This window comes from Sapajus apella, unplaced genomic scaffold (genome assembly GCF_009761245.1).
Source record: "Sapajus apella isolate SASKATOON/1434 unplaced genomic scaffold, GSC_monkey_1.0 scaffold23, whole genome shotgun sequence".
Lineage (NCBI taxonomy): Eukaryota > Metazoa > Chordata > Mammalia > Primates > Cebidae > Sapajus > Sapajus apella.
This window is the reverse complement of record NW_022436963.1, coordinates 23439286-23460421: the sequence shown is the minus strand read 5'-3', so window position 1 is coordinate 23460421 and position 21136 is coordinate 23439286. Positions and strand designations below refer to the sequence as shown.

General features: G+C 42.4%; 1 protein-coding gene across 2 annotated transcripts in view; it reads left to right on the top strand.

Annotated features, from left to right (window-relative positions):
• Positions 1-12743, top strand: part of RYBP (RING1 and YY1 binding protein) — a 75575-nt gene extending 62832 nt beyond the window's left edge. Inside the window, exons 1-4 of one of the 2 annotated variants that reach the window (XM_032290481.1) lie at positions 6865-7343; positions 7931-8107; positions 8206-8304; positions 8708-12743. In XM_032290481.1, coding sequence (XP_032146372.1) covers positions 7219-7343; positions 7931-8107; positions 8206-8304; positions 8708-8960 — 654 coding nt within the window. In that variant the 5' untranslated portion in view covers positions 6865-7218 and the 3' untranslated portion in view covers positions 8961-12743. Of the gene's footprint in view, positions 1-6864; positions 7344-7930; positions 8108-8205; positions 8305-8707 lie in introns of those variants that run through there. The other variant, XM_032290480.1, reaches the window with a different exon arrangement.
• The last annotated feature ends 8393 nt before the right edge of the window (positions 12744-21136 follow it).

Here is a 21136-nt window from a genome sequence, read left to right as displayed (position 1 = left end):
GAGAATTTAAGGTGAAGTAGAACATTTCAGAATCTGCTATTTATGAAGGTAAAGATACTTGTTAGTTGTGTTGGAGCCAGCTGTATCTAACCAAGCCGTATCTGGTGAGAGAGTGTCACACCCATGTATGGATATTGTACAATTGAAGTTAAGTGGCCTTCCCTAAAGGCATCCTCTTAAAATGGATTTCTGCAAAACCAAAATTCTCTCTGAAATGTGCAGAAAAACTGGCAGCATGTTGGTGAGGCTCCTTCGTGCTGCTGTTGCTGTTAGACAGCATAATTAACTTCAGGATGCTAACATATGCGAAGGATTTATGTTTCTAGAACCATTTCCCAGGGCAGACTTACCAGCTTCTTTCACTTGTAAATCTTTCCACTTGCCTTCCAGTATCTGAAGACGGGTGGCAGACACATCTACGGCTGGAAAAGTAGTGCTTTGGAATGTATTATTTCTAAAGGGAATTACTTTTGTGGAATATCTATCTACATGTCCTGTTGCAAAGAGTTAAGTGAATGGTACCTAATTTCATCCTCATTTCATCCTGACCTCAGCCCTGTGAAATTAGGTGTGGCCTCATTCTCATTTCATGTAATTTATCTAAGCTCAGGAGCAGGTCTGGATAAAATCCAAACTCTGTCTTAAACTCCAAAGTCTCTACTCTTCCTTTATCCTACAGTGTTTCCCTATTACCTGTGAAGATGACGGAAGGAAAGATCAGGGAGAAAGGGATGACTTGAGTTTTGAAATTTTAGTAGGATCAAATTTGAGGGAAATTTTTAGTTTTCTAATGAGTAACCTAGAATGGGACCAAGACCCCCTTCAGGTCAATTAGTAGCTCCTTGCAGATGGGCCAGAGGAGTTGAGAAATTGAAGACAAATGTTTATACGAAAGAGGAAGGTACTATTTAAGAGACAAAATAATTGCAAAAAGCGATACTGTTTGGGAAGCAGAGGGAAATTAATAATGTCCTGCAATGTATGATCCTGGTAAAGTGACAGTTGAGTTTTTAATTATCCATATTATAATGATGGTTGGCTTCAGTCAAGTCATGAGATCATATAGGTTCCTTGGTATATAAAAAATACAGTGGAACAAAGTGTATGGGTTAAGTGAACAAAAACCAAATTTTTTAAATCATCAAAGCCAGAGATCAGTAGTGTTCACTGGACAGTGTTATTGGGATAAAACAACTCTGATGCTCAAGTATATATGTTGCCCAACTTACAAATGGATTGTATTCCACAAACATATTTGCAATTTGGTAATTTACAACTTTGTTGTTTATAAAACAAACATTAACCTCAGTGTGGCTTTAACAGGGTACTCTTGCAAAGAAAAAAAGTTATGTGCAGTTTATAAAGAATTTTCACACGTGGCCCACCTAGTTTCCTGCAATTGGATTTTACTACCATTCCTATTTTGTTTTTTGAATGTTTTAATCAGCATGTGTTACAGAATAACAGCTGAGTTGTATACTTTGGTAGGTTCCAAGATGGGATATATGCATTTTGGGACATCAGTAGTATAAAAATTCAGTCATTATTGGATGGGATAAAATCTGTCCTAGCCAACGCAGTGCACATCTATCTGTATGTCTGTACAGTGTACATGTATATGACCTTCTGGATGTAAAGACGTGAAAACAGGTTGTATGAGAAGGCTCCTTTTAATTACAGTATCATGATGTGACCTATCATAAAGAATCCTGATAAAGAGTACACTCAGTGGAGAGACCTACCCAGAGTTGTTAAATTCTTGAAGTTGTTAATTCTTAGATTAATAAATTGCCAAGGCAAGGAAGGGTTAGGGGGATCATAAAAGCAGCATACGAAGAACTCAAGGGCCCAATATAAGCTGATTTGATGAAGACATTTTTTAAGTTGTAAGGAGCAATGTTAATTGTAAAGTACCTCTTGTTTGAGATGGATGGGTTTATTGTCTTAATTCCACTACCTGTGGATATTTTAATTGAAAGGTGAAACACCAGGTGGAATTCCACAAGTGAGCAAAATGGACATGATTGATAGTTTAAGAAAAGCTGAATCGTGGAAAAGATACAATTTTTTAGAGACCCTTCTTGCCTTTTATTGCCTGAATCAGAAGAAGATAGGCTTGTCATCTCATTGCTTGTTGTTGTAGCTGAGATCCCGAGAAGTATGTGAGAAATGAGCAGTAAGATCTCAGGTTGCACAAGAGGAAAAGGAAAAGAAGAAAGAGTAGATGGAGGGAAATGCCTCTTTAAAAAAATACTGTTTTGCCTGCTCCCTGGAAGTGGTATCAGTACACATACCAAAGCCGTCAATCCAGAAAAAGATATCTTGTTTTCTCATTTGTGCTCGTGTACATTTGAACTCTCTGAGGTTTTCCTTTCTGGATACTCAGGATGCCCCAGATAGAGGTCTGCTTCACTTTTTATAGAATGGACTCTTTTTTTTTTTTTTTTTTTTTTTGGAGACAGAGTTTCGCTCTTGTTACCCAGGCTGGAGTGCAATGGCGCGATCTCGGCTCACCGTAACCTCCGCCTCCTGGGTTCAAGCAATTCTCCTGCCTCAGCCTCCTGAGTAGCTGGGACTACAGGCACGAGCCACCATGCCCAGCTAATTTTTTTTGTAGTTTTAGTAGAGACGGGGTTTCACCATATTGACCAGGATGGTCTCGATCTCTTGACCTCGTGATCCACCTGCCTCGGCCTCCCAAAGTGCTGGGATTACAGGCTTAAGCCACCGCACCCGGCCTAGAATGGACTCTTCTTAAATGTTAGCTGCTTAAATGCAAGTAAATATTTTCCTGATGATGTCTATTATTGAAGTTTCATACCACATTTTAATTTATATGCTACTAAAATGGCAGCAATAAACCTGTAAAATAATATTTCAAGGAGACACCTCTTTCATAAGAAAATGTAGTCTTAAAGAAGATACAGAAAGCTTGTTTGCTAAATTTATGAGGGGAACTGGGCTCTGTGTTTACTATCTTGTGTGTCTGGTCATTTTTTGGAGATTGTTGGTGGTGGTGGTGGTGGTGGTGATGGTTGATTGGTTTTAATTTGAGTCTTAGACACCAAAAGCTGTAGGCCGTGGGTTCTGATCTAATATTTACCACTTCGTTGTGAAGGCATTTAACTGCTTATTTAAGGTTTGTCAATTGGAGAAACTTGAATAATCTCGGGGACTCAGACTGTCAGCTCGTATTGAAGAAGTGACCTGCCACAATATGTTGAAAGTTTTGCCATTGAGTGCTTTTTATAGTGTGTTGTATGACACTTAGAAGACTTCATTAAGCAATGTAAATTTGTAGGAAGTCACTTTCTTACTGATCAGCAGTGTTAAATATCATAATATGAGTTGATTCCTTACAGAGAATGTTCCAAAGGCAGTGGAAAGCAAGGAAACCCTTGTTCCCCAGCCCCTTTATCTTTTCTTAAAGAAAATCAAGTCGTCCCCTTCTTACCAGAGTAAGGTATAGTGAGGCTAACAAAGGCAGCAGTGGTGTTCTCAAGGAGGTGTCTAACTAAACTGTAACTTGGGGACCTGAGTGTTTCAATCCCTAGTACCCTCATCACCCTTTTCATCCCGCATTGCCACCCCTGACACACACACGCCAGGCTGCACTCTTCAAAGGCTGGGAGACTAGTTTAAGGATACCTCCAGATAAGAGGAGTCCATGAAGAGAGTCCAGATGGAGCCGAACTTTGGATGAATTTCTTACTCCTTCTGCTCCTCAGTCTTCCTGATGGGTTAAATGGAGATGACAGTTCCTCCTTGAGGGGAGGGGATGTTGTGCTGAATCTGATTTCATGATGTGCCTGTCCAGCTGTGAAAGGGTTCTGCCTATCTCCTGCTTTAGGTACATCTGTAATGTCTAACCTGGAGAATCTGGCACAGCACCCCAGCAGTGGAGTGTGGGAGTGTACATAACTCTCAGTGGTAATTGGACTTTCTCATTTTTCCACTTGCTGTGCAGCGAAGAGAGTATTAGCCTAGAAGTTGAGAGGGAACGGATTGCAAGAGTTGCCAGAACAGTTCTGACAGGGCAGAATCTTTATATGGGAGGGCTCAGCCTGCTGGCCCTTGGGTTTTTCTTTTCCTTAGCCTTCCAAAAGGTGAGTTTCCCTACCTTATCCCCTGCTCCCCAACCCTGGGAGCACTGTGGCATTTGTTGGGAGAACTAGTTTGAAAAAGCAATTATATTAAGGTGATAAATGCTCACCTGTTGTAGAGGGGTTTGGGTGGAGAAGGGAGGCAAGTGATGGTTTAAGAGTGGGTTGTCATTTAAGGACATTTAAGGATATTCAGAACACAGAAGTACTTTTCAAACAATACAAGTGGTTTTAGCAGATGCCCCGTTTTTCTTGGTAATAGTCAGATCCCAAATAGTCTTGTATCCTTTTCATTTGTAAAATTTTGGTTTGTTGACCAACAGAGGGAGAAACACTTCATCATACTAATCAAACATTTTCTTAGGAGCAAGTGACACATTGACCTAGTTGGGCTTATATGTTGTATTTTAGGAGGACTTAACGGCTGAAATTTTACCTTTTGTACATACAGACTTTATCCTGTAGATTCTGTGTTGTGTTGGATGCACTGAAGAATTCTGATCATGCATTTGCTGAACTGTTGAATGATGTCAGTGGCAGAACCATCCAGAGGATACCCTTACCTGTTGTCTACACTATGCCAATAAATAGTTGTGGCAGGCGGGCCGTGTTTTAGTGAATAAGCCATTTTGGATAAGCATGATCTCTGGGTACTGGAGACCTGCTTCTTTTAGGCATACTATATTCATGCCATCAAGGGTAATTTGTGAGATGCAAGTAAATTTCCTTTTCTCTCTGTTCTCCTATACTGTTAGTGCCTGCTACTCACCAAACCAGGCACTGCTTTCGATCTCCATGATTCATTTAAACTGTTTTTTGATGTCTCATTTCCAAGTTCTGCTCACAACCCCTACCTACACTACCTCTGCCATATTGCCTATTTCCTCGGGAATGGAGAGGCCAACTGAGAGAACTTCCTCAGATTGTCATCTTTCTAGTAAAAATGTCCCTTTATCTAGTATCCCTTTCATGTCTCAGTAGAAAGTGTCCCCATTCCTTTCCCCAGGGCTTTTGATTAGTTGTTTTCTCTCTCTCTCCTTGACCGGTGATTTTTAACCCCTCTCTCTTGCCTGCCCTCTGTCTTTCTCTCTCTTTGATTGTACAGCATCATCCAAGACCCTGTTTCCTCTAGAAATCCTCCTCAGTTTGCTAATCCCTCCGGGTAATGAGCGGAGCAATCCCTTCCCTCAGCACCACAGTTCTGAGGTAAGGAAGAGTTCCTGTGTTCTTCCTCTGACAACCTTCAGGCTCTTAATTCTTGCCACCCTGATGGCATATAGCTTGCTTTCCTAAAAATCACCAGTGACCTCCATCTCCAAAGCTTGGACCCTCTTCTCAGTTTGAAGCCTACTTCGTGTTTCTCTGCAGTGTTCATTTATTCATCTAGTAGATAATTTTATTGAGTACCTAACTGCTTAATGCCATACTGACAATGATGACTAAGATGTGGTCTTTGAGTACACAGTTGATTGGCAGTTATGGTGTAACATGGTAAGTGACAGCTTTCTAGGTTGCCTTGGAGTAAGGCAGACTCCTCCATCTCAGATTGGGTGGACATGGTGATTAGGCTGAGATTTCTCTGGGGCCAAGCACCTGGTTTACCTTTGATTCTCTCTGTGTTTAGGATACTCTTAATTGGTGTTCAGATATCCTCTCTTGTTCTTTCAAATTTCTTTGGCATAAAGTACCATATTGGCTGAATTGAAATTTTTCATTAGGATGTAGGTTCTCATAAAATTTGAATAGTTTATTCATATTAACTCTGGCTTTTTTTTTTTTTTTTAACATCTGAATATTTGTTAATGTATGGTGGCTTATTTTAGCTGTAATTGAAACTGTTTGGTAATCCCTGTAGACAGCTGACCTGTGTCCTCAGTGAGTGCATGTGCAGTGTTTCGTAGCGGTCCTTATCTTTTGAAGTATTAACACAGTCATACTTCCTCTTTAAAAGGAGTAAAATGTGTTAGAATAGCTGCTGCTGCTGTTAGAATCTGTGTAAAAGGGACAGCCACCTTTCACCTCGGGGGTCCTGTGTGTTTCTTACGGGAGAGGAGTTTAGAGTAAGTACATGCCCCTTCTCCAGGATGCTTTTAACGTGTGTTTGAATCCCTTGTTACTTGTGATCCAGGCTCAGGTAATAAAAAGTTTTGTGATGTATCATCCCATGACAAAGCTTGTACTGTATTACTAGAGGCCAATGGCTGACTTGCTCTGAGCTTGCATGTTTTTTGCAAGGTTTTCTTGCAAAGCCACGACCAGTACTGAAACACTCAGAATATACCCAGTTCCTTCAGTGCTCAGGTTAACTGTGATGCTGTCATGGTGTAAGGATCTGTCCCCACCCCTCCTGCATCCCCTGTCATCTACATCACATCCACTGCCCAAGAGGTGCTCCAGTAACCACACTTAGCTTAGGGAGCCATTTTGTTTCCTGGTAAAGAATAGCAGCATTTGCCGGGTGTGGTGGTTCACGCCTGTATTATCAGCACTTTGGGAGGCCTAGGCAGGTGGATCGGGAGTTCGAGATCAGCCTGGCCAACATGGTGAAACCCCGTCTTTACTTAAAGCAGAAAAATTAGCCAGGCATGGTAACGGGCGCCCGTAGTCCAGCCAAGCTACTTAGGAGACTGAGTCAGAAGAATTGCTCAAACCTGGAAGGCGTGGAGGTTGTAGTGAGCCAAGATCGTGCCACTGCACTCCAGCCTGGGCAACACAGTGAGACTCCATCTCAAAAAAAAAAAAAAAATAGCATTAGGTAAGAATGTAGCAGCTTTGTTCTGGGTTTTGTTTTTCGATTTTTGTTTTCTAATTCTCCACCACAGACACTCCCATTGATGAGTCATACTTGGTCTGTCCAGTTATTTTTCTCCAGTCTGTTCCTCCATCCTGGGGGATTGGAGAGGGAGCTGTCGGATCTAAAGAGGGGTCTCTTACATTCTGGCAGCCAGTTGTTTTACTTTGTTAATGAACCATTTGTATATTTGTTTTCCATCTTAAACTTGGAGAGTTTATTATATTGTAAATGTCTATCTAGATGAGAATGTCTTGGAGAATTAATATTATGTAGAAATAAAGCATAGGCATTCCTTTCTCCCTTTCTCTTTTAGGGCTGTGAATGATCATACATTGTGAAAGTGTTTGGCACCACTTAGAATTTGTGAACAATAGTGCTAAGAGCCAGTGTCAGTTGGAGATTGGCACAGACATAATGGTTTATGGCACAATGAATGTGTCACTTGTGTAAGATTTTTTTTACAGTGACTTTCAGTCTTCACTCCCTTGGGAGCTAATATGAACCACAGTTACGTTTATTGCTCTATATGTGTTGTCTGTGCCAATCACAGAGCTGCAGGGGAGCAGAACAAGTTGGAATAATTAGATTGAGGAGTGAATGTCACACTTCTAATTTCATTCTCTTTTCAACGGATTACCAGTGTCCATTTAATAAAATGAGATTAACCCTCTGTAGCAGGAGTATTTGAAAGCTGTCAGTCAGTATCATCTTGATGGCTTGAAAGAAGTAGTGTTCTCAGCACTCTTAGAAACACTTGTCATGTTTTATTGGCTCAAAGACTATTTTACAGCACAGGGATGTGCATGTTAGTGTTTTCACATGGGAATGTATCATTTCCTTTGAAAAAGGAAAAGTTTAGTATCCCTACTAAATAATCCATACAAAATAATGTAGACATAAAATGTACCATATAATTGCGTTTTGAGTTGGCAGATACCAGTAATAAAATACCTAAGGAATTGAGACCAGATAAAAATGTCTTTAAAAATTTATAAAGCAAATAGTGATATTTATATATTTTTGAACATTTTAGAAAACCTCGGATCAATTCTCAGCTGGTGGCACAACAAGTGGCACAACAGTACGCCACCCCACCACCTCCTAAAAAGGAGAAGAAGGAGAAAGTTGAAAAGCAGGACAAAGAGAAACCTGAGAAAGACAAGGAAATCAGTCCCAGTGTTACCAAGAAAAATACCAACAAGAAAACAAAGTAAGTTTCTGGTTAACTAAGTACAGGATATTACTTTGCAGGTGAATTTCAGTATCTTCTAACTGCCTGTTTGGTTTTTTTTGTATCTCCTCATGTAGACCAAAGTCTGACATTCTTAAAGATCCTCCTAGTGAAGCAAACAGCATACAGTCTGCAAATGCTACAACAAAGACCAGCGAAACGAATCACACCTCAAGGTACTCGGAAACTACAGTGACATACTGAATCACTGCTCTGATTGATTTAATCATAGTCATGAACCCAGGGTGGTTTTGTGCCTTGGATCTGTAGGCTAAGAAGGTGAAGAGCTAGGTGTGGGGTTGGTGGCTTTCCCCCCTTTTAAATACTGTGGCCAGAACAGGTGACAGATAAATTAATAGTAATTTTACAGTGGTCCCAGGCTTTGCTACCTGTGCTTGTTTGATTATTGCCAAAGCTGAGCAGCACACTTTGTAGTCGGCTTTGGCATGTGCAGTAGGCAGTTCAGATTCATCGCCACAGTGTCATGAAGTCTTTTGCGTATTGATGACATTCTGCCAGAAGCTGTTTTTGATCCATAACTTAACTTAATTGGCTCTTCCCCTGTGGTGTTGCTTCCAGGCCCCGGCTGAAAAATGTGGACAGGAGCACTGCACAGCAGTTGGCAGTAACTGTGGGCAACGTCACCGTCATTATCACAGACTTTAAGGAAAAGACTCGCTCCTCATCGACATCCTCATCCACAGTGACCTCCAGTGCAGGGTCAGAACAGCAGAACCAGAGCAGCTCGGGGTCAGAGAGCACAGACAAGGGCTCCTCCCGTTCCTCCACGCCAAAGGGCGACATGTCAGCAGTCAATGATGAATCTTTCTGAAATTGCACATGGAATTGTGAAAACTATGAATCAGGGTATGAAATTCAAATCCTCCACCTGCCCATGCTGCTTGCATCCCTGGAGAATCTTCTGTGGACATCGACCTCTTAGTGATGCTGCCAGGATAATTTCTGCTTGCCATGGGCATCTGGCCACCAAGGAATTTCGCACCCTGACGATTACTCTTGACACTTTTATGTATTCCATTGTTTTATATGATTTTCCTAACAATCATTTATAATTGGATGTGCTCCTGAATCTACTTTTTATAAAAAAAAAAAAAAAATCTGCTGTGCACAATTTTCCATGTACATTACAACTGGTTTTTTGTTTTTTTGTTTTGTTGGGAGGGAGGGTTGGGAGGGGGAGGGAACTTTTATTTATTGTGTTCACAGACTCCATCCTTTCAGCATATCCTTTTAAGTTTAGTTCTTTCTTCCAGTTATACTATGTACTATCAGTTTTGATATAACTATATATATATAAATATAAAATTATATATAAAGGGTTATTTGAAACCAATCCATGGCAACGCTGGTGCTTGATACACTGTGAAGTGAATACAACATTGAACAGTTACAGATCTGGGACAGTCCCTTCTATGAAAGTGCTGAAATTTAATTTAAAATCAGTCTTACATAAAGTATGTTCCAATCCACGTGGGAACTTGACTCTCCCATCTGTCTAAAGAGTACTGGACGATATAAAAATATATATTTTTTAAACAATGTGATCTCAAATTTAAAGACTGCTCCAGATAGCCTGCATTTGCAATGGAATAACTGACAAATCACAAGTGGTTAGTTGGGGAGGGCTTTGATCATTCAAAAGTAACTAACTAAACTAGCTCCAGAATGCCAAGTATTCGTGTAAATTACGGTTACATGTTATCATTTGCTGTTCTTACGTAAGCACTCATGAAAATATGGTATTCTGTAACTCGAATTCCATCCATTTTCCAGACCTCTACTCATGTCTGAGGTAAATCTAGAAATTGTCTTAGTTTTAGGATTGAAACAGTCTATAAACTGTATTTTTGGTCTATACAGGAAGCAATCCCTTGTTTCTGCTTTCCACATGACGTTGCAGTGGTGGTGTTTGTTGTTAAGATTTGTTTGCCTCATCTCTCCCCTCATCTCATAAACCTTCACTCTACTGATTGAGTCGTGAGCATTCTTTGTTTTTCCTTCTCAAAACCTTCTATGATTTGTTTTACTGAACAAAGGTTATCAACCACACGTCCAGTCCTGACATGGAGCTTTTCAGTGTTTGGAGACATTTCTCAATTCCCCCGCTGTGGTAGGAACTCCAGTGGTGAAGGCCTTGCGCGCCTGCAGCCAGAATTGCAGGGAAAGCTCGCACTTGCTGCCAGCAGCATGTAATCTTTTACTCTTCCTGGACATAATGATAACTTGAACAAACTGTTCTATTTCATTCTCTTCCCTCCTTTTACTGTCTTGCAAAAAAAAAAAAATAATAATAATAATAATCAACGACCACTAATACGATTCCACCTCCTCGTCCTTATTAAAATAATTTTTAAAAAATTTGTTTTGCTTTTGTTTGGATGTGGGGGGTCTCTTCTATTTGACTTTTACATTTTAGATACAGAGTTTGTAGTATTTCAGAGACATTTCAAGCATGAGAATTTGAGGTTACCTCTCTTTATTTGACCTTCCTTTAGGGACTCACAGGAGGGCAGCCCAATTTGTAATGAAACACCACATTTTGGTGTTAAAAACCTGGTTTGCTTAATATTAGAAGTAATTTCTGTCTGTGGAGGCAACAAATAAAAAAATTAACAGCTTGAATTGAGTAGCCAACAGGAAAGGTTCCTTTCACATTTACATTAAAACTATTCTGTAGCCACTAATGTACCATAATTTAAATTGTTTTCTCAAAGGTCTAGATGATAAAGCAGTGCCATTTGTTGCTGTGGTCCTATTCTCAAGTGCATGGACAATGTTCCCCCCTTTTTAAAATAATGCTTGTGTCTGGGATGCAAGCTATGCTTATCTTTTTAAATACATTTTTAAAGTATTTATTAATGAACCAAAGGAAATCAGATGCTTTCTGTAAGCATCAGAATATATAATACATAGTGATTTGACTATGAATTTTAAATCCACATTTTAATATTAGTGGGATATTGCAAAGACATTCCTTCTAAAGTTTTAATATTCCTTTTATTAAGGGTCTCAGGGAGGGTAAATTAGTCAGCCATATTTATTTTCCAGAGGTTTAAGGAATTGCTGTTTTTTAAATTAACTTTTTAAAAACACTTAAATGCCACCAAACTCATGTAGGTTGCACTGCTTTTTGAACCAATAAGTGTTGGTATGCACTTTCTTCAGACACACTGTGTACTTTTTCAAAAACTAGTTTCATGTAAAGTGATTGGACCCCATAGATGAGTGGAAAAAGCTGATTAACCAGCTACTCATAGGCTGCTAATTCATTCATGCCAATGTTTTGGTTTCTCAGTTTTGCCTCCGTGATAAAGAATAGGGAGGGGTGAAGGAAGGGGAAGATTGCTTTAGAACAAGCGGCATGAAATTGCCATCTTTGTAGAAACTGCAGCTAACAGTGGGAGTTATCTAAGCAATCAGATATTACAGGGCCAGCCCTTTAGCTGCTGTGGGGTATTCTGTTGGGGTAGTGAGGTAGTAGGTACATTAGACTTTTAATTTTGGAAATGGATGACATCCCTCAGGCATGTATTCTGGAAATGGAATTCCTGTAACTTAACGCATCTGCAGTTTGCCCTACAATTAGTAGGCAGCGTGTAAAAACACTAGTGTAGATTATAAAGATATATATTAAAAGAGGACCAGAAATACTTGGTATTCAGTGGCACAGAAAAAAGCAGGTTAAACAAACAAAAAGCACAGTGTTATGCTTGCAAGTTTCCATTTGTTTTAATACCACGCAATCTCGTGCGTGTGTGCACGCACAGAGCTTACCTGACTTGCTCTGCTTGAGTCACGCAGTTAAAGACATCTTGACACCCACAAAATATTCTAATCAAAACCTTTCAGTTTCAATCTGGATATTTAAAAACATTGGCAGAAGCTTCTGTGAGTTTAGTTCCACTAAGATGTTTCACCTGCCTTATCAAGACCATTCTCAGTCTACTTTTTTAAGCTGCCGTATCTTAAATTATTGAAAATTTATTAATTGCTGAATATATAATAACCTTTGCTTGTATGTAACCGAAAATGGTTTAAGAGCCAACATTTAGAGTATGACAATGGAGCTGAACAGTTTTTAATGCGCAAGCAGTTCTGTTCTTGTGTATGACTTGTAACCTTAATTTACTGTGTAAAGATGGTTACATTATTTCCTTAGCTTTGTTTGTTGGAGACAAATAGAGAATGCTTGTTAAGTATGTCAAAACAATCTTGTGAATTTTTGTTAATGTATTATACGAGCTATATTTTTCATTTGCCCAGAAAGACAGCTTGTATAACGCTTTTGGAAGTTTCTGCTCTGTAATGTCTTTAGAGCTGACAGTCTGTTAGGTTTGTTTTTTTCTTCATGCTAAAGTGTCAGTTGGTGGTTTTGTGAACTGGTCAAAAATTCACAGGTCTTAAATGTTTTGGGGGAAATTTATATTGGACACTGCTCTTTGTCTAGCAAATAAAAGATGTTAATATATTCCTGTTACTGGCATGTGCACGACTATGTTATTAGAAGCCACTTTATCATTTTCCTGCTTTAAATAGAAATGTCTATTTATGAATTCTGCTTGTAGTTTTTTCACAAATAAAATAGTAAAATTTACATTGGAAATCTTTATTTGTGTGTGTGTAGGTTTTAGCCTTTAGAATAGTTTTTAACCTGTGGAATATTTCCAATGTGAGTAGGAAGCTTATACTTTGTGCTTTAGAACTTGTTTATGAGAAGCTGAAGTGTAGCTCTAAGTACATGTCTCAAAGATGCAAAAGAAGACATAACTGAGCAAAAGAATCACCAACATTTGGAAAAAAATGAACTGTCTCCTAAGTGTAACCTTTGAGATAGGTTGCAGTGACCTAAAGGAAGGAAATGGAATTAAAGAAAGAAAATGGAGATGATGCTACAAACGCTAATTGAGGACGGAAAATCCTCAAAAGACAACCTGTGCTTCTGGCCAACTGCAGTTAGGTCAGCCCTGTCTCAGAGATGTAAGCAAAGTGTGTTATTAAACCTAAAAGCCACACAAGCGAAGCTCACTTACTGCCCCATGCTAGGGAGACTCCTGCCTGCTGCTGAGGCATAACAATCTATTCCAAAGAATTAAGAAACCGCTTAAAACACATCAGGATCTATCCCCGATTGTTTTGTCCAAGGTCTGCACCTGAACTAGCGCTGGAAGGAAGAGTGTAAATAGTGCGGGATGTTGACTTGAAAATGGGTCTGTTCTGGCGAAAGAAAACAGCAAGTTCCATTCTGCTTCGTCCTCAGCTTTTGGTACCAAACATGATCCAAGTTTGGCCCCTCGGAAGGCTTGGAAACAATCTGGAAGGGTTGAAGGACAGGGATTGGATGAGGCTTCTGACGTTTCCCACAGGCCATTTTGAATACAGACATGCAATCTGTTAACCTCATGCCCCTGCTTTTGTGCCTGAGGAGTTCGCTGTAAGGGACCACCACTGCTGGTGGCACTGGTACCATCCTTTGCAGGAGCATGGGAGCTGCCTCCCATATGAGATGTGGGCCAAAGCAAGTGCTTGGCCTTCACAGGGGAAGCCCAAGGAAGAGTTGTCTTTCCCAGATGTGAGGAAAGGGAGGCAAAAGGCTTTTCTCTAGTCTTCAGCCAAAGTCTAGTGTTACATTACACTGACTGTCCAGAATCCCATGGCTAGAGTGTGGCAGGATCATGGAAGCATCTCTTGCTGAATTATTCTTGATCATGGGTAGAGTGGTGTCTTCAGCCAGCAAGTGCCCAGGCTTGTGCTCTGATTTCATAGCCATGCAGCATGGAAATGGAAACCAGCCGGACTCCGCTTGGGGCAGTGAAAGAACGGGAGGGATGTCCCGGAGGCCCTTGGCCTATCATGCCCCTGACCTCCCAGCGGTTCTGGAAGGCCACTCCTAACCCTTCAAACCATAGCAAGGAAGGTTACAGCCATCTTTGTGTTAGGATCAAAACTCCTGAGAAGATTCTGTTTGCTAACCACTGAAAGAAGCCCACGGCCTGTCTTTAGAGCTTCTGTCAGGAACGTACAATGGAAATAGACAACTAGATACTGCGGGGAGGGCTCTGATTTTCCGAGATGGGATCCTAGGATATGTCTGGAAGCCTGGGGAGTGAAGGAAGATATGCAGGTGTTATGTTCTGCCTGATAGTGCCTGTCTCCAGCGATTACCCATAAGGCTGGGCGGGGGCTCCCTATAAGGCATCCAGTCCCAAATGTGCATCAGTGCAGTGCTGGTTATAATAACAGGGAAGAATTTGTGTAGGGAAGGGCACAGGCTGAAATTGGCCCATTGCTGCAGGTGCTCTTGACCTAGACCTAGAGTAAGTGACACTGATCCCAACTGTTCCCCTACCCGCCTCCAGCTTGTGCCAGACATCACTAATCAGTCACAGCGCTGCTTTCCAGCTGAATCTAGACTCAGAATCCTCATCAGAGATTGTTAGCATGTCTTCCTGAGGTGCAACCCATGTGCCATTCCTTCCCGAACGAAACCCACCTCCAGCAACTGGGAAACCCTGCAGGCAGTTTTGAATCAACACTTCAGTTGTGGAATCATGTGAATCCAAGAATGTCAGCTGAGAGGCTTGGAGGAGTCGGCAAGGAAGAAAATTAAATATCCAACATCCAACTCTTCAAAGAGTTCAACTTCCTGTTCAAAATAGGGCCCGACCAGAGGATTCTTAGGGAGACCGGTGTTGAGCACTGTAACTTTAAATGCAGCCCTGAACCCCAGACCTGAAGGCCTGCTGGTGTCTTAGCCGACAGGCCAGACTGGAACGTACCTGCCCAAGCTGTCCCACCGGTTCTGTTAAACCTTGACTCTCAAATAACAGAGCAGATCACCACACGGATATGATTCCTAGAAACAGCAGAACTAGGCCAGACTCTTACCTCTGACTGCCTGGGTGACCTTGGGCAAGTCAACTGACCAGGCTATTTCCTTCAATTCTCAAATAGGGATTAGAAATGTATGTGCTCCTGCTGTGTTCTCTGCTCCAAGGAGTCATGGCGCAGTGCCCCCAGAGGCGGGTTGTGTGTTACCATGTTTTTAATAAGGTGGGGCAGCCAAAGCTTTTTTCTGAACTTTCATTCTGATGCTTCACTGATAACACCAGAAACAAAGAGAGTTTGTTTTGTGATTGTTTTATTGTGTTTTCAAGTTTTAATTAATGAATTTTCCTGTCCTAAAGCAAAGAGCGAAGTTGGTTAAAGCCTGCATGTAAAGTCCAGTGGGATTTTTGACACCTGCTTGATGTTTCTGTATCTACAGTGTTATAATGAATACAGCTTTTCATCATTAAACATTTGATTTTTTAAAAATGAGTTTACTGTCCTGTTATTATTGAAAAGGTAAAGGGTGAAAGTTGGTGGGAGAAGTAGGGATGTGCAGTGTACCTGCCGTAATCACGCAGTAGAAGCTTACTAAGCATTAGTTGCTGGGTTGTGCATAAATATACATATGCGTACACACACATATATCTTCTTGAGAATGGCTTTTTTTTTAAATTGGTACATAAATGCAACAGGCTTCTTGCACAGAGAAGTTTGAGCTACAGACCCCTAGATCTGACACAAACACACTCATGGAGTGAATTCTAGATGAGAATCATTTTTTCAGCTGAGTAATTCAGCCAACACAGCAGCTCCAGGATGAGGAGAGCTCAGTGTCTGGGAGCCAGGCAGACTTATAAATTGTATTCATTGCCTCTTCGCATTAAAAGGAATTTGTACCCGCTTGGAGAAGTCTCCAGTAGAATTATCTTATTGGTTGGAATTATAGCGATCTAGAAAATGTGTGAATTCAAGGCATTCCCAAGAGGCAAGAACCTCTAATAAATTACACCGTGAAGTTCCAAGGAACTCCTGCTTGTAGAAATCATCCTGACAATGCATGGGAAGACAGCAATCAAACAGGAGAATAAGAGAGAGAATTGCAGGCGGCTTCCATTCATCTTGGAACAGTCAGCAGCCTCCAGTGCTGTTAATGTGTTAACCATGTCGTGGTGTTGCCTGTGGCCTGTGCTGGCCAGCAAGTCGGGGACCGCTTTGGTGGGCTGCCGAGCAGAGGCAGGGCTTACCACCCTTCTGCAGAGGTTGATAAATCCCAAGTGGGAGCTTAGGCCCAGATGAGACTGAGTGAACTGGAAATGGAGACACATGTGAGTGGAAGTGGTGCTTATTATTCTTTGTCTGTAGAATAGTAAGGCAGCTGTAAGGATTGAGTGAGCTGATGAGGTCTGGCTCGTGGTAGATGCCCAGAAAATGACAGTTCCCTGCTCCACCTGGGTACTAGCTCAGGTGTCCTGCAACCTGCACTTTCCCACCGGAGGGGCCACATTGGGAACCACTGTAGCTTTACAATGTGACAGCTCATTCACATTCAGGTGCCTAATGTTTACAGATAGGACCACTCGGAGCCGATAATACAATCCCAACTGCAGAAGAGGGAGGGTTCTGGCATCCTAACTGCTGACAAGAAAATGCTCCCAGAGCATCTGCATGCCAACAGCATGGCCTGGCCCAGCACACCGTGGCAGGGAGCCGCACTCCCCGCCTTGTGGGTTTCTCGTCCATCGTTTTCTGGGAGAGATCTGACAGTGTACTCTGGCTGTCAGTAGCACTCTTGAATCTGCTCTCATCTTAGTCACACTCCTGCTTAAGTGAGTCGTTCTTGACTCCCTGGACACCAGCAGCCTTTCTTCCTGACAGCAGGTGAGAGGCTGGCAGCCTCTTGACGTGACCATACACTTCAGTGCTTTCGAAAATCCCCGGCTGCCCCGCGACCCAGACATCTGAAGATTTTGCTTAATAGACTCCACTGCCAGAAGGTGTGCTGGGACTTGGTGAACCCAGCCTTGGGACTTGCTCTGCCTGCGCCGGGGTAATTCCCTCATCAGTGCCTACCCTTGCCTTCCTGGAAAAGGCTGGCCCTCCCAGGGGGAAGAAAGGAAAGGTAGCACACCACTTGGCACACGGCAGGAGCTCAGTAGACGATATCACTAGCCAAAATATGGAGTCTGGTGAAATGCAAATTCAACATGTATTCTAAGAACAAAAGGGAAGACCTCAGAAATTTCCTGTTCTTAGAATACTCTTCTGCCTTGATAGTGCTTTGGCGGGAAAGTTTGAAAAAGCCTGCCACCTTCCTACCTCCCACCCCCACAGGTGCCTAGTTTGGGGAGCGTCAGGAGGAGCGAGAGGTATCTACTTGACAAAGTATGAGTTCCCACGTGCAGGGTTTTTGTTTGTTTCAGATTCCATGTGCATTTGCTAGTCTCTGGCAGTTGGCAGATGGAGCCAGCGGCTGTCTCACACATACTCCTGAAAGCCACTAAACGAGTATGAAAATCAATCACCCCAACACCCCAAGAAGCCAACGGAAGACCAGCATCGACTCTGCTGCTGTTTTTTGTTTGTTTTTTAGACACTCTTGTTGCCCAGACTGGAGTGCAATGGCATGACCTCGGCTCACCGCAACCTCCATCTCCTGGCTTCAAAGGATTCTCCTGCCTCAGGCTCCTGAGCAGCTGGGATTACAGGCGTGAGCCACTGTGCCCCGCTAATTTTTTTTATTTTTAGTAGAGGCAGGGTTTCATCATGTCGGCCAGGCTGGTCTTGAACCTGTGACCTCAGGTGATCCACCTGCCTTGGCTTCCCAAAGCGCTGGGATTATTAGGCATGAGCCATCATGCCTGGCCTCTGCTGCTGTTTGCATCAAAGGACATAGTTGCAAGATAGTGACCTGGTTACCTGGTCAATACCCTCAACCCCTTCTCCAGCTCCTCCCTGCCCTACCTCACAGTCCTCTTGGAGAATAGGTGCTCCCATTCTAGGGCCACCTGCTGGGAGTTCGCATCCCAAGCAACAGCAGGCCCTTCTGGAGGAGCCGAGATGGTGGTCAGCCTTCCACTGTCGCTTCGAAAGGTACAACCTTTTATTCCCTGAGTTTTGTATGCCTGCGCTTGGCTGCTTTTCTCTTAGTGCACAGCCAGGCAGAAAACCAGATTCGTCTGACGAGAAGGGCTGTATTTGAATATAAAAACAATGACATCTGTCAATTACTACATGGTAGAATATCTGAATTGCTTCTCAATCTTCATTCTTCCCTTTCTTTCTCACAATGGAATCCCAATGATTTAGCTGGGCTGATTGCCTTCTGGGCTGAAGACAACATTTCCCAGCCTCCCTTGTCGCTTAGCATGGTCATGTGACCATATTCTAGCCAATGGGAAGCAAGCTGAAGTGCCAGGTGTCTCTTCTAGGAAGTGTTCTTGAGTAACGGAGGTGGAAGTGGAAAGACAAGCATCCTCTAGCTTTCCGGCGTGGAACTTGAATGTGATGCCTGGAACTCTACCAGTCATCTTAGACCAGGAGGGGAACATTAAGGATGGAAGCCACATTTTACGTATGGCAAGAGCTGAACGACAGAAGCCCGGGTCCAGGAGGAACCCATGGAGTTGCTGTTCAGGTCGGCCCTGTCTAGTGTTTGACCTCTTATAGATGACGTAAGTAAACTTCTCTTTTATCTAAGCCACTATTATTTTTGAGTTTTATTTTTGTTATATGCAGATGAAGTTAATATTAACTGATTTAAAACATTTCTAGTAAAGCTGATGCTCCCGTCCCACCAAAAAAATGGGCCACATTCCTTCTAAAGCCTCCTGTAGCCCTGGGTTTGAGTAGCTTGGAACTATGGACAATGCAAGGGTTTAAGGTCAGTGGATTTGGGGTCCAAATCCACCTATCACTTAATAACTAGATGACCTTGAGGATTTTTTCTATGCAACCGGGTCATAGTAATACCTTTTGTCATAGGGCTGCTGTGTTTAATTAATCCAATATATATTTCTTGACTGCCTGCTTTGTACTAATTACCATATTGATCCAGAGATGAATAATACAGTCCCTGTTTTCTAGCGGAAATTGTCTTAAGTGCTATGTTAGGTTTCAGCTAGCTGACTTGGTCTCTGCTGCTGGGAGGTTTTGAAGATGAGACTGAAGTTAGATCTTAAATGAGGGATTCTTGGATGGCTTCAGAGGGTCTGTAACATGAGTTCCTTGAAAATTTTCACAAAAATTGTGTGTGTGTGTGTGTGTGTGTTAGCAAATCTGCATTTTTACTGGAGGCAGGTTTCATATATATATATATTTTTTTGAGACAGAGTCTCTCCATTGCCCGGGCTGGAGTGCAATGACGTGATCTTGGCTTACTGCAACCTCTGCCTCCTGGGTTCAAGAGATTCTCCTGCCTCAGCCTCCCACGTAGCTGGGACTACAGGCACCCACCACCATGCCTGGCTAATTTTCGTATTTTTAGTAGAGACTGGGTTTCACCATATTGGCCAGGCTGTTTCAAACTCCTGACTTCAAGTGATCTGCCTGCCTCAGTCTCCCAAACTGCTGAGATTACGGACATAAGCCACCGCACCTGGTTAGGATTTGAATTTTTATTAGAGTCTAGAATGGTTCTGTGGTCTTAAATGGAAGTGCCACTGCAAGCTAAAAGAATCCAGATAATCTTGGTATGGCTCTCACTTCTCTTCCTCTAAATGGCTTCCTCCTTGAAAAAGAATCAGTATAATGCAGAGAATGTGATGGCCACATAAGTTAATGGGGCACTGTTGGGCTGCTTCTAATGGAAGATATGCCCACGTGAATCCATCATCTGAGACTGTGTTTTGCTGCTGTAACAAATGACCTCAATTCTTCAAGCCTGACAGCAATGAAGGCCTGCTTCTCACCCATACCTGTGTCTCTGTGTATTACTCTGGAACCCAAGTTGATGCAGCAGCCTCTGTTTGGGATATTATTGTCAACCTTGAGGCAGGAGGGATAGCAAACGATGCACTGGCTCTTCAGCCTCTGTTTAGAGGTGACATGCATCAGTTTTGCTCACATTTTACTAGCCTAAGAAGTACACGATCACTCCTGACCACGGAAGATTGGGATGTATAATCATCCCACGAGAAGGGTGTCAGAGGGAGAGGAAATACGCATTCTGAGCATTGATCAAATCTACCACACCATTTTATTTGGGATACAAGAACACAAGTTGACCAAAAATAAGAAGGAATTAAACCCAACACAGCTTCCTCTGTTTCACTCTACTCAACCCTCTGCAGCCAAGGAGACAACGCTGAACAGAAAAACCTGGCTTTTCACTCTTGCCATTTTGTTAAAATTGGAAGAAAAGCAAAACCAGGTGGAGGCACTTGGACTTCTTCCCAGTGCCTCCCAGTAGCCAAACCCAATACAGGTGAGGGAACTAGGAGTTTCAATCCGCAGAGACAGCTTCCTGGAGGCTGCCAGCCAAAGAAGGGCAGGAAATGGATGGGGTGGGCCACGGCAGAGACTCCCAGCACATTCATCCAGTAGTCTCATTGCTTCTGAGCAGATTCACTGGCTTCAGGTATTATAGCAGTTTCAGCTTCTTGGAGACATGTTTTCCAGAGCAGAGCCTCCTGACCTGCTTCCATCCAGGCTGGGGGCCCTGCTCTCACAGTGGGATCTCCTTGACTGTCATCCTGGGACTCCCTTCCTTCTTTTAATTATTGTCTCTTGTGCTTCCTGCAGGCCCCATCTTTCTCCTTCTTTGCTTACTCCCTCATTTTGGTGGAGCTCATCGTGCAGTAGCTTCCTGAGAAAGGATGTGTGTGTGGGAGGTACATTCTTTGAGACCTTTCAAGACTAATGATGTCTTTATTCTTCCTTTACACTTGACTGATAGCTTGACTGGCATAATCTCCCAGGAGGAAGTGGTTTTCCTTCCTCACAGCTGGTGACACTGATGAGAAACCCAAAGCCTGCTGATTCCCGATTCTGCGCATGGAGATTGTTTTCTCTCTGGAAACTTAAAGAATCTTCTCTGTGTCTTCAGTATACTGAGGTTTCATGACTATGCTCTTTGGTGTGGGGCTATTTTCACCACTGTGCCAAATACCCAGTGGGCCCTTTCAGTCCTTCAGTGCTGGGAAATTTCCTTGAAGTATTTCA